This window comes from Dasypus novemcinctus, chromosome 6, assembly GCF_030445035.2.
Source record: "Dasypus novemcinctus isolate mDasNov1 chromosome 6, mDasNov1.1.hap2, whole genome shotgun sequence".
In the NCBI taxonomy this organism is placed as follows: Eukaryota; Metazoa; Chordata; class Mammalia; order Cingulata; family Dasypodidae; genus Dasypus; species Dasypus novemcinctus.
In genome coordinates this window covers 43,014,266-43,029,003 of record NC_080678.1, presented here as the reverse complement: position 1 = coordinate 43,029,003, position 14,738 = coordinate 43,014,266, and the positions used below count along the sequence as shown (strand labels likewise).

Genomic DNA, 14,738 nt, shown 5'->3' with positions numbered 1-14,738 from the left:
CCAAGAAGATTCACAAGTTATCCTCAGAGGACATATGGGGAAGGGTAATAAGATTTTACATTCAGAAAATCACCATTCATTCTAAGTCTGCTCTAAATCCATTACTCAAGTTATCATTAAATTAGAACTGAGCCTTTTTTAGACACCTTTTCTTTTTCTACTTTCTTTTTAGTTCATTTATTTTTTATTCATTCTTTTGACAAATATTTACAGAGACCCTAGCACATATTAGGGAAGCAATGAGAATAGAGCTGTGAAGATGGTAAAAATCTCTGTTCTCAAGGAGATTACGGTCTAGGGAGGAAATATCAGTAAAGGGGCAATCACAATGCACTATACCAATGCATACAGAAGGGGCATCTTACCAGTTTGGCTGTGTAAGGCTAGGAGGGTAGAAGGAAGAGTCAGATAAGACGTATGTGGTAAAGTGAGCTGGAAGAATATCCCAGGCACAGGGCCAGCAAAGGCAAAGGCTCAAAGAAGGCAAGCTGACTGTATTTTGAGAAACTCAAAGTAATTCACCAAGGCTAAGACTTTTGAAGAGCTAAAAGGCCAGATTCTAGTCCTCGCAGATGATGTTATAGAGACTGCACCTTACCTCGATGAAAATGAAAAGGTTTTTTAGCAGAGAAGTGACATGATCAGACTGACACCCTTAGAAAGATCACTTTGACTAGCAGAAGGACATAAGTTTGAGGGTAGTTGAATTATCAACAGAAGTTAAAGATAAAGCAGAGAGGCTATCTAATGAAACAGAGTACCTGAGGAAGCAGGAAGAGACATTATCAGAGGACAAAGGAGGAGGGGGGAGGGGGAAAAATTAGTCAGAGGTCAAGTCAGGGTGGAAAACAAAGAGCACCAGACTGGAAGCACAAAAGTACCAAAAACTGGCTTTTAAACCATAAGCCACAGCGGCACACACTCCCTGGCCTCTCTAAACACTGCCTAATGCCCACAGTGTACAATATTATATAAACCAATAAACATGCAAAGAAGGTGCTGTGGTTTCTATGAAACTTTATATTGAAAGTTTTGAAAAAATTCAACAAGGTGAGTAGCTAAAGTTATAAAATTAGGTGTGCATTCACTGAACAGTATATTTAAAAGTGGATAATACAGGAGATTTCAGGTTGTATATACATTACCAGGCTGAAAACTGGGGAAAAAAACAAAACAAAAAAAACCCAGAGAACTATACAATAGCAAGAAGTATGAATCCTAATATAAACTATTGACTATGGTTTATAGTATAATTATAACATTGTTTTATCAGCTGTAACAAAGGGAACACACTAATGCAAAACATTAATAATGGGGTATGTGGGAACTACATACTTTTAAACAAAGTTGTGTGTGAACAAGTGAACAACAACAAAAAAAGTAGCAATGCTACTAATAAATAGAAGACAATGAATGCCCCCTTGAAAAAATAAAATTAGGTGTGGGTAAGATGACTATAAAAGATGAGGGTGGGAGGGTTGCAGGAAATACAAAATTCTAGGAGGATTCTGTACTTAAAATGCTCTAGACTCTTAATATTCTCACTCCATTTTTAAAAGACTAGAAAACACATAGGATATATTATGAATGTCAAAAGAAAAAAAGATGGAAACTCCAAACAGTAGATAACATACTCAGAAAAAAAAAGGCCTTAGAAAAAGAGACAGAAAAAAGGTGAAGAATGTATAATTAATTATTTTAAGTTAAAATGTTATGTATGTACCATTTTTTTGTAATTCCCCTGCAATTAATCAACTACCAGATCCAAGCATATCCATTAAGAAGACTTCTACTGTACAGGAGCAAATCAGCAGTGGGGACTCTGGAAACATACAAGGGTATTTTGAGTTGTCACAATGATGGGCATTTGGTGGGCAGGAGACAGGGGTATATGACCATAGAACCTGAAAACAGGATATACAAAGAACTGTCTTCCCCAAAAATACACAGATCATTTCCATCAAGGAAAATTGGGAAAGAAGATGAGGAAAAAAAAACTGGGGGTCTTTTATTTTGCAGTGATGACCAAGGATGCAGATATGAATCATGGTGGGACTCACGTGGCACAAGGTGGCATATCCCTGGCCCCCTAAAACATATACGCATCCCAGCATTCCACAGACCACTATGAGAGAAGTAGGAATGACTACCCATCAGAAGATGTCCTGGTCTAGACTAAATAGCAAGCAATGGTTTACCTAGGACCAAAGACCCTCAAAAATATTCACAAAAAACAAAACCAGTAAAATTCCTTACAACATGCATGTGGTCAAAGGCTTGTCTACCATCCTCTAGCACAAACGTTTTGATTTCTAAAATCTCCTACTAAGTGAGAGAACGTAAAAGATAAACTTCACCTAAATATTTGAGAACAGGGCAGACAAGTACTGTCTGACAGCCTACACAGAGCCACTCTGCAAGCCAAAGAATGAACGGACTAACTTTATTAGATGCCCTCCCACCTGATGATTCTAAACTTAATCAAACTCCTAAGTTCTCTTATGATGAAGTCTTCAAAACTTAAGTATATCATCGAAACTTACATTTCAATAAAGATTGAGCCAAAAGGTAAAATTCCTCCCAGGCAAACAATGACTGCAGGCTCCATGAACCTGGAAAATATTAAAATTAACAGTAAATTTCTAATACGACTTTCATTTTATATCATATAAATCCTGCTGGTAGAAAGAGATGCTTGCTTATTTAAAATAATCACTAAAGGACAGAAACAAATCAGTAAAACTAAAAGTCAAATCCAAAGACACACAATACATAGGAGAAACTTAAAAATTATTAAAGCTAGCCACAGGTTGTAGCCAAAATTCTTTCCAGCACTAAAGGCAGAGAAAGAATTATTAAAGCCAAGAAAGATCCTAAGTATTTGCTCCTGTTCTACCAGCTCTCAAAAATTTCTAAGAACTCTTAAGGCATTTACTACAAAACATCACAGGGAAAGAAAATATGAGTCCTGAGACCCTTATTTGAAATATTATTTCCCAAATGGTGGCCTTGTCATCTCTTTGCTCCCTCTTTTCTTGGTTCTTTACTTCCTTTTCCTACAAATTGTACAATTAAGGTATGAGTTCTAAGTTATAATGGTGTTAAAGGAAAAATAAAAAATAAAATTTAAACCTCATTCTTTCACTCGACAGTGACTGATTGCCATCAATAAATTCTCCACCTGGAATTCTTCTCTCCTCTTATACTTTTCCTCCTGCAAGCCCTTGCTCAAGTGTTCTCTCCTATAAAGGCTTCTCTGAGTCTCCCAGAAAGAGGGGGCCCTTCCCCCATATTTTCATTACCTCCTGAACGTAACTCCACTGCAGCACTTACCACATTATATTATAACTGTCTAATTACATACATAGCTCACTTCACTATATTATAAAACCCTGGCAGGAAGAAGCTATTTATCTAGGTATTCCAAGTGTCTACTGTAGTATGTGGCATATAAAAGACACTTAACTAGTATCTCTGGAATGAACAAACTAACAAATTGCTTAAGAACAAAACCAAAGGATTTCAGGGCTGAAAAAAAAAAAACTTAAAATCATTTAACCTATCTAGTTTTTTTCCCTCGTTTTATACGAAACCAAGGCCCACAGAGGTTAAAAGATTTGCCCAAAAAGATACAGTCATGGAGAGCCAAACCTAGTACTCAGATTGTGGTTCTCCTGTGATTATATAAAGAAAATGAAGATACACACAGGCCCTTCCTACATCTAAATGTTGCCCATCTAGAAAGGTCCCATGTTGGTCCTCCCTCTCCTTACTGAGTCCCAGGAACTTCTGAGATTTCTGACTTGCTTTTCCTTTAACCTTAAATTAGCAAGTACTGTTTCATTCAGCTTCCATTTCTCTCGTTATAAAATATACAGAACACTTATAACCTGTTTGTATAAGTACTGAAACATAAGTTACATTTATAATGTGGTAAAATACCTAGAAACAGAGGTTCTCTTATACATATACTTTACTATGCATATGAAGAGTCTATTGCACAGCTATTCTCATGAGGAATATAATAAATGTACAGAAAGATTATTCTATTTTTGTCTCCTACTACAAAATTGGAAAATGAATTAATACACAGTGGTATAATTTTGAAGGGCAAAACATATATAATGAGTTCATATTATATTCAAATTTGAACTTAAAAATTAGAAATGTAAAAATACTAATGACATCTCATTTTGCTTTCACATTTTGAGAAAACACAAATCTCCCCAAATTAAAAATCCATCAAGAATCATGGTTTAAAAGCTGACTGGTCTAATGAACCATAAACTGTGTTTACATTATTATGATAAAGGTACTTCTTTAGCTGTTAAAGAGAAATACCTGCCATTCTTTGATGGGATTTTGATGGGATCTTGAATTATATAGGGACCTCAAGAACACATTCTGTGGATAAAATGTTACAGACATGTTTTTAAGAAATTCTATACTATCCCAAATGTGAAAAAAAAGAATGTCAGAAAATTACAGTTTGTGTCAAATCCTAATTCATCTCAATCGGCAGGATATATATGGCTAGAAATGTCAGTATTATTCAGAATAATAAAATACCTGGAAAAGAAAATAAAATTATAAGCCAGGGTTGGCAAACTTTTTCTGAATAGTCCAGACTAAATATTCCAGGCTTCACAGGTCATATGGTCTCTGTCATAACTCTCTGACATATCATATATGATGCTGAAGTGTAAAAGCAGCCAGAGACATTATGTAAAAACATGGGTGTGACTGTGTCCAACAAGTTTATTTACAAAAAAAAAGCTAGATTTGGCCCCAGGGCTGTTGCAATAAACACTTGGAACCATAGTTCCCACCTACTCCTCTATTCTAGTATGCTTATCTATGCTTTTGACTTATCTGTAAATGACACCAAAATTCAGAAAGTGAAATAAGTTATATACACTAAAGCCTTAAGGACTTAAGTACTGTGAGAAACAATCACATAAGATTTTGCATTCTCTTTACCATTTTTTCTCCGGTATAGGACGAGGCACAGCATTGACACGACAAGGAAAGTTGGGCTGACCTGACAAATTTCGGCCAAGTATTGTACCAACAAGATTCAGAGGAAGAATAACAAAAAAACAGATGCAACAAACGGCCACCTGTAAATTAAATAAAAACGTGTATAATTAGAGAATAACAACATTAACAGGAATAAATATAAGGGACATTTAAAAATATTAAACATAATTCAATCACAAAAGAAAATGTTTAAGTTCAATACGGGCTAAAATGCAAGATACATATAATGAAAATAGGAAAAGAATGTGCTTTAAAATACTAGAATTCAAATAAATAAAAGTTGAACTAGTTCCTAGTCATATTAGCTCCCCATTTGTCCTAATTTCCATTCTGTCTCTGCTATACTCCTTTTTCTTTGCATTTCCGCTGTCATGTTTTAACATATCTATCCGTTATCTTCCACCACTATAAATAATTTCTTATTTTGGTTCCATTTTATAGAGCTCCTGACACATACAAGGAGCTTTATATATATTATCTCCCTATTTTACAAATTATGAAAATGAGACTCAGAGTAGTTTCCCAGAATCACACAGATAGTAAGTAGCCTGACTAAAATTTCAATTCAGATTTTCTTGTCTCAAAAACCATGTTTTTTTTACCCCCCTATTCTATGCTGCTTTGGGATCTTAACAATAGAAGCAATTCTCTATGTCTATTTTTGGATCATTACTAAAATAATACAAATATTTTCTGTTCACTATTTGTTCAAAGTCTAAAGATACAGGGAAGACTATATAGATTCTAGAAGCAAAACGGTTTTTGTGATTTTCTTTTTCATAAGTAAATCTTGATATACAAAGACACACATTCAGCACTTTCCTAGCTAGCATTTGGTTAACATTTCTTCACTATGAACTTCGGAGTAGGACTGAATCACCTCTAAGGTCTCTTTGAATTGATGCATTTTGTGGTTCTAATAAATGAAAAGTAAAACTGAAAGAAAAGCAAAAGGAAAATTGTGAAGAAATTGACAGAAACGAAGAAGTATGGCGTAGAAAATCCTCTGTGATTGCATGAGAAGGAAATAATTTATTTTGAAGCAAAGCTAGTTAAAACTTCATCTTCATTACATTCTTTTGCATTTAAGAAAACAAGCCAAAGGGTAACATCATCTTCCTTTCATATACAACTTGCACAACTATGTGAGAGTTTAAGAGAGCTCTGAATCTCATTTTAGTGAGTCTTGGGAACTCAATTTATTGGTATCTCAGTATAGATTCATTAATAATATGAACTTATGCTCATATAATAAAGTAAGGATACTATACATGTGAAAAATAAGCAGGTGTTTTTAAGATCTTCTAAAATATAGTAACAGATTAAGAATTATACCTGTTTCATGCATATTATTTATGGAGTATGAATTCTGTTGCAGTTTTTGTTATTGATTGCCTTCTTAATTACTAATTTGCTATCATTAAGTATACAAAATTCATAAAACTTAACACATTGTAATAGAAATATATATATTTCTCCCTAATTATCAGAACTCTAATTTCAAATATGAATTGAAGAGGAAATGAAGGAAACATCCAGATGTGGAGTCACATGGTCTAGTAAAAGTGGTTTTCAGACTGTTCCATAAAACCCTCAGGTCCTGCTGAAGAGTTTCAGGAATTCCAGAAATAAATAATTTGAATTTTTTTTTTTGTCTTGTAACATTTTATCAGAAAATTTAAAAACATATATAAAATTTGAAGAACTGTATGGGGAGCACCCATATATTCACTATCTAGATTCTATAATTAAAACATTACTGTATTTGCTTTACTGCAAACAGTTTTAATATTTTTTAAAGTTTTTCAAACATTTTTAACCGTAATAAAAATACACATTCAAATGTGTTCTGTACAAAATATTCATTATTTGGAGATCCCATAACCTACTCATTTTCACGCAAATCTCAGAATTTTTCCCTGTTATCACTATGTATATATTTGAACTTCTTATATATATGTCATTGATGAGGAGACACTGGTCTTTTGTTTTCCCCTCCCCACCCCAATTCAGACCTCTACATATTTGCTCACTAAAAGTTGTACAAGCAAATGCATTACTACAGCACATGTGTCATAGCCAATTAAGTGGAAGGTGAAGTGAGGGCACATATTGCCTTTTGTTCTCATTCAAAAGATAACAGTTCATAAAGAAAGCTATAATCAGTCTCACTAAAATATTATCCACTGTTTTTCATTTGTTAAATTTTTTTCTTTTCTTATCTGGAAAAAATTTATATATATATGATTTTTAATCTGAGCAGTGTTAGAAACTATTAGTACTTAAACTGTGAAATCATTTCCTACACCTTTATTTTCAAGTTCTGGAAGAGTTTACTTCAAAAACACTCTAAGATTGCAAGGCAATCTGTACTTAAAAAAAAAAAAAATCACATAGAACTAACTCATCCATGAAGGTGTGATTTTTCTTGATACTTACATCCAATCAAAATAAATTGGCTGCTGAAAAGATATGACTGAGCTGTTATTCATATCCCTTGATATGAGATTTGTACTTATAACTTTATTGTTCTCACAAAATTGAGTGCTAAATTTTTGAATTTGCAAAAATATTTCCACTAATAAAATCATGATTTCATTTGCTGTGTTGGGCTTCCACATTAATGATTTATTTAAAATGAAATTTAGCAATGAAGAGTTCAAAAACAAGTAGTCTAACACACTGGTGAAAACTGGAACTCAAATCAATACAAGGCCTGCTGCTAGCCACTCTTCAATAGGCCAAAAGAGTGAAAGCAAGTAGTGCTTGCTAGAGGAAACACTTACTACAGGTTGAAGGCCTTCCTAATCTACTACAAGAAGAGCAAGTTAGAAAGTCAATCAGTTGTGTTTTTTTTTAAAGATTTATTTATTTCTCCCCCCTCCCTCCACTGTCTGTTCTCTGAGCCCATTTGCTGTGTGTTCTTCTGTGTCTGTTTGTATTCTCATTAGGCAGATCCAGGAACTGATTCTGGGACCTTCTGGAGTGGAAGAGTGGTGATCATTCTCTTGCGCCATCTCAGCTCCCTGGTCTGCTGCATCTCTTATTGTCTCTCCTCTGTGTCTCTTTTTGTTGCATCATCTTGCTGTGTCAGTTCTCTGCGTAAGCCAGCACTTCTGCGTGGGGCAGCACTCTGCGTGGGCCAGTTTGCCACACGGGCCAGCTTGCCTTCACCAGGAAGCCCTGGGTATTGAACTCCGGACCTCTTATATGGTAGATGGGAGCCCAACTGCTTGATCCACCTCCGCTTCCCCCAATCAGTTCTTAATACCCCCAAAGACGTACTCAGCTCTTCTCAGTCTCAGTCAGAAACCAAGAATGTGGCTATTGCTTATTTACCTTTGCTTCTAGTCTGGCCTTTTATGAAGTCTATGGCATGATAGAATAGAAAGGGAAAATGCCATCTATTTGAGGATATATTGGAATACTAAAGGAGAGGAATATTTTTTAGCATAGCAATAACTGTTTATAAGTACAGTGACATCTTAGGAAATATTTCATTCTTATTAATCAATATGTTTAAGCATCTCCTAGACACCTGCTCAGAGTAGACAATTTCTACCATCTACTTTCTAGCTCATATGTTTTATGACTCTATATCTATATAAAAATTATGTAGACTTAATTCAAGCATTTCTACAATCAGACTTATTAATCAGGGCATCACCAGCTGAAGCACAAATGGCTGTAAGAGGCATATTATATCCAGGTATTTTCCACATGCCAATACATAACTCTATACGTATTTTGTTTCTTGGGCCACTTCAACACTACAGTGAAAAAAACACTATTTGATGTTAAAAATTTATTCTTGAAAGCTGGCATTACCCAGACACCAAAACCATAAAAAAGACATCATAAGAAAATTACAGACCAATAGCCTTCATAAATTCAGATGAAAACAAAAATTTTTTAAAAACCCAAAATTTCAGCAAATGAAATCCAAAGATATATAAAAAGGATACATCATGATGCAGTGAGGTTTATCAAAGAAATACAAAGTTGGTTTAAGATTTGAGTATCAATTAATGAAATTCACCAAATGATCAAACTAAGAAAGAAAATCATAAATCATCTCATAAGAAGCAGAAAGAGCAGTTCCAAGATCCAACATCCATTCACAATAAAAACTCAACAAACAAGGAATAAAAGGGAACTTCATCAACCTGATGAGGGGCATCTTACAAAAAAACTACAGCTAGTGTTTTACTTAATGTCAAAAGACTGAATGTTTTCCTCCTAAGATTGAGAACAATGCAAAGATGTTTGCTATAGCCACTTCTAGCTAGTGTGATGAGAAAAAGAAATAAAAGGGATACAGATTAGAAAGGAAGAAGTAAAACTTTTTTTTTTTTTTTTTTTTTTTTTACAAATGATATGATAATCTGTGTACAAAAAAATCCTTGGGAATCTACAACAAAGCAACCGAAACTACTAAATGAGGTTAGCAAGGTTTGCAGGATACAAAGTCTATATATAAAAAGCAATTGCTTTTTTAGATACTAGCAATGAACAACTAGAATTTGAAGTGAAAAAAAAAAAAAACAATGCCGTTTACAAATGGCACAAAACATATGAACTAATTAGGGATAAATTCAACAAAATATGTACAAGATCAGAACACTGAAAACACAAAATGCTGCTGAGAAAAATTAGATAACTAAGTCAGTCAAGAGATACACTGTGTTCATGAATCAAAAGACTCAAATTGCTAAAATGTCAACTCTTCCCAAACTGATACACAGATTTAATGCAATCCCAATCAAAATCTCAGGAGGCTTTTTGGAGAAATTGACAAGCTGATTCTAAATTTTATACACAAATGCAAAGGACCTAGAACAGTTTTTTTGAGGAAAAAAACTGACTTCAAAACTCCTTATTACACAGCTACACACATTCAAAATAGTGAGGGCATCAGGATAAAGACAAATTGATCAATGAAACAGAACAGAGAGCTCAGAAATAGATACACAAATATACAGTCAACTGATTATTAAAACAATTGATAAGGCAAGTCAACTGAGAAAGGACAATCTTTCCAACACAGTGCTGGAACAACTGAATGGTCCTATGAAAACACACACACACACAAACACACACACACCTTTGACCTTTAACTCATATTATATACAAAATTAACCAGAAATGGGTCATAGGTCTAAATTTAAGACCTAACGCTTTAAAATTTGTAGAAAAAAAAAACTTACAAGGAAATCTTAGTGACCTTTGTTTTGGCAAAGATTTCTTCAATAGGACAGAAAAAACACAAGCTCTAAAATAAAAGAGTATCAATAAGTTGTACTTCAATATTATTAACTATTGCTCTTTCAAAATGCACTTGAGAATGAAAAAACAAGTCATAAAATGGGGCAATATACTTAAAAAGTATGTCTCTGACATATTTTCAAAGTACAGGATTTGTATTTAGAATATATAGAGAACTCTTAAAACTCAGTAAGACAACCTAATTAAAAAATAGGCAAAAGATCTTAACATTCTTTAAAGAAGATACATAGATGGCACATAAGCATACAAAAAGATCAACATGATTAGTCATTAGGGATGTGCCAGGTAAAACCACAGTAACCACCATACCACATATCCGCTAGAATGGCTAAAAGTAAAAACTGATAATATTAAGTGTGTAATGCCTTGGAACAACTGAAACTCTCAAGCAGTGCTGGCAGGAATGTAAAATGACAAAAGCACTCTGGAACCCAGTTTAGCAATTTCTGAAAAGTTAAACTTTCATATAACAACTCAGCTATTCCACTCCCAGCTATTTATACCAGAGATATGAAAACATATGTTCTGCTTGATTTTTAATAGCCAAAAACTGAAACAGCTTTAATTTGCATTACTGGGTGAATGGATAAACTGTGGTATATCCACGCAATAGAATACTACTGAGCAATACAAAGGAATGAACTATAATACATGCAAATAAGATGGATAAATCTCAAAATGATTTTTCTGAGTGAAAGAGGTCAGACAAAAAAAGGATACCTAAGGTATGATCCCATTTATGTATAATTCTACATGATGCAAATTAAGCTATGGTGACAGAGAGCAGAAGACTGGTTACCTAAAAATGGGGCAGCAGAAGAGGGGAAAAGGAAGGGATTACAGAGGTGCAAATGTTTTTTGATGTAGCTCAGTGGTTGAGTCCCAGCCTCCCATGTATGAGGTCCAGGGTTCAATCCCCAGTACCTCCTTAAAAAAATAAAATAAAATTTAGATATGATGATTATCTTATTTTTCTTGATGGTGGTGATGGTTTCACAAATGTATACATATGTCAAAACCCAGGAAATTGTACACTTAATTAAATATAAGCTTTTTATCATATATTCCCTCCCATTCTCTGTGGTACCCCTGCCAGAACACTAAATTCAGGAACAGGTTATAGTCATCTCTGTACAGTTTTTGACCCAAAATTTCAGTTAAATATTTTCGTATCTTCTTGTACTACTCTCGACTCCAAGAACTACGCCTTAAACCTAGGACATAAGACATTAGCCCAGATATTACCCACAACCCTCTACCAATTTCCCTCTAACTTTATTAAGCTGCTAATAAAGACTAATAAAACTATTGTTCAGCAAGTTTAATCTGACATGGATTTAACAGTTTTATGTGTAATGAGGTACACATGAAAAGTTGGGAGTCCAAAGGCAAATTTCGCCCACTTTCAATATTCAGCTTAGTCCTGTAGACTAGCCCAAATGGGCAAAGCCCCTATTGTTCTGGTGCTCCTGCTGGGCAAGGAAGACATCTGAAGTAATTTTTACCATGGGTGGATTAAGCCCATAGTTGTGCAAACTCTGAGAAAGTAGGGAACTAGAGTCAAGATCACCCAGAGAAAGGGCTCAATGTCAAAGAGATCAAAGGATTGGGGAAGAGAAGAAGATAAGGTCTGGAAAAGGGCAAACAGGAGATTTCCTAGACTCCTGCATTTCAAACTAGGAGTACTCAGCCAAGAGGGACACCTGGCTTCTCAGACTCATGGTGAATATGGGCTGGGAACCTCTCAGCTGACACAGCCATCCCCAGATGATAGACACTTGTCAATGCAACACTAGAGTTTATCCTTAAACCAGGACAGACTGTCAGGTTTAGGATGAGGGCCTGAGAACTGAAAATTTTTAAATCCCCAAGTGTTTCCAATGTGTAGCCAGAGTTGAGGACCATGGGTTTTTTTAAGAATATATAACCATTTTCTTCATAATTGTCAACAAGTCAAACTACTGAAAATACAAATTTAAGTACTTAAAGTACTTAGTTAATACAGAGCAAGATCAAATATTCACCTCAAGTTTTTAAATTTCATATTCTAAACATGTTTTGATAATCTTAAATGGAGGGGAAAAAAATATTAGAACACATACCTAGTTAAAACCCAAGGCTAGTAAAATGCTTAGCATTCCAACATTCCAAGTGAGAATGCAAAATTGAGAACATGATAGTGTGCAGTTATGCCTTCTAAGCATCAACAAGTTAGTCTTCTACATGCCAAAGATCAATTTTATAAACTTTCTCTGGCTCAGTACATATTATATTCTAATAATTAGTAATTATTAAATTATCCAAAGGCAAATTACATTGAATATTAACATCTGAAACCATCCTTTTACTAACTGGTAAAATTTATAATTTCAGTAACATGAACAACTTTGATATATAATTTTCACGATTATCAAATTCAAAATATTCTGAGAAAAAAATTGTAACAGAACCAGAATCTTAAGTTTTAATGCACTATGAAAATAATTTATTCAGCAGATCATCTTTAAGAAGTAACTTGACTTCCTTTATGTACTTTCTGATGGCCTGAACCTACTATGAAGCAAGTTCATTTTCATTTCTGTATAAAATCAATTATTGTATTTTTTCTAACCATCATCACTTATTTTGGCTTGCAAAATAAAACTTTCAAATTTGAACCAATTTTCAAAGTATTCCTAACTACAATGTATTAAAGATTTAGTAAGAAGTTATGTGCAATATGCCTTTCTGCACATATTGTAAAAACAACCATAACCTGGAATTTCTGTAAAATCATTCAATAACTCCCAAATAGAAAGAAACTAAAACAAGATTAAAATTTGGAAAGAGATGTAGATTCTAGGTGAAGTTATGCCTTTAAACAGCTGTATGATTTTGAGAAAATTATTTAGCTGTTTTGAAAACTACCCTGCAACTACCATGTTATGTGTCCACATGTGTGCACAAGTGTACTGTTAAGATTACAGTCTACTCCAGCCTAAAATTCTGTCTATAGTAAAAAGTAAAAATGCAAAGAATCTGGAGACTGTGGTTTAACTCTGCAAAGCACCATTATGTCTGTATTTTAGTTTTAATATACTGAAATAATTTAAAACATTTCAAACTATGATTACAGGTAAGATATGTGAGGAGATTTTAACATCTGTAGCAGTATATATTATCAATATTAATATAAATGCTTAATGGGGTTCTAAAAATACTACTGCTGTTGGGAAAAAAAATGTGTTATGGAGAAGCTTCACTTCTTACTGCTGTACTCAACAATCACTCACCTATCACCTTAAAATACCCACATTTCTTTTTTTCCTTTTTTTTTTTTCTGAGGTACCAGGGTTGAACCCAGAACTTCGTACATGGCAAGGAGACACTCAACCACTGACTACATCTGTTCCCACCAACATTTCTTGATGTTTAATTTTTCTTTCTCTAAAAACTTTTCACTATTTCTCCAATCTCTGAAAAAAGCTACACTGCTTCTCTTTTTTCATAGTCAGCCTTTCACTTTACTGGCTCATGAAATCAAGAAAAAAAAGGTGGGGAGCAACTGTAGGTTTAAACTTAACTGAAGTTACATGAGGTCTAATAACAGTTTTTTTCCTCATATAAGTTTACAGGACTGGGTAGGGACTGGATGAAACTATCAAAACTCTTAATAAGAAGTACTTTGGGGGAGAAGACAGGCCTCACATTAGAATTCTTATACTTTTTCACTTTAAAAGATTCAGGCAACTTACCATTGTTCCAAAAGGAATAGCTCTTGAAGCATGGTAATAAATGGCTATAAAATTGATGAAGAAGGCGGTGCCACATACCATGGCTGGGATAAGGAATGCCCCAATAAACATCTGCTTTATCCATCTCCTACCTGAAAGAAAAAGGGAAACTATGAAAATCAGAGACAGACAGACAGGCATATATTAATATTTAAAATGTGATTATTTACTACCAAATTCCTTATTTAAAATTTTATTAAAGATCTAGAAACTTAACATCCTAATAATTGCTTCAAAACAACAACTAAGAAACACCAGTCCAGCTATTTAACTACATGTAATAGAAACATAGCTTTTGAAGTAGGTATACTGGAAAGAGCAATGAACTGCAGTAAAATACTCTGTGTTTTGTGTGTGTGTGTTTTGTTTTGTTCTGATTCTGCCACTGAATTCTGTGAACCTTGGTAAGACACTCAATTTTTCTGGGCCACATGCTGGCCCAGATCAGGGGTTTTCAAACTACTACTTGGAGTTCAGTGGTTTCTTAGAGGTGCCTGGAAGACATCAGTGAGGAAAGAGCTTCAGATGCCCTAGCCCTGCTTCAACCAGAACAATTCCATTTTCAACCATTTTATACACTGGGATTTCTTGTAAGCTTTCATTTTAAAAAGGGGTTATACTGCTTTTAAAAAAATAATT

The 14,738-nt window shown here is 34.1% G+C and overlaps 1 protein-coding gene across 1 annotated transcript in view; it reads right to left on the bottom strand.

The window, feature by feature from the left end:
* TM9SF3 (transmembrane 9 superfamily member 3) overlaps window positions 1-14,738 on the bottom strand; it is a 62,535-nt gene that overhangs the window by 11,511 nt on the left and 36,286 nt on the right. The window contains exons 9-11 of the mRNA XM_004456975.5: window positions 14,061-14,191; window positions 4,981-5,120; window positions 2,544-2,612 (exon numbers count right to left, since the gene is read on the bottom strand). Of these exons, the coding sequence (XP_004457032.1) occupies window positions 2,544-2,612; window positions 4,981-5,120; window positions 14,061-14,191 (340 nt within the window). The remainder of the gene's footprint in view (window positions 1-2,543; window positions 2,613-4,980; window positions 5,121-14,060; window positions 14,192-14,738) is intronic.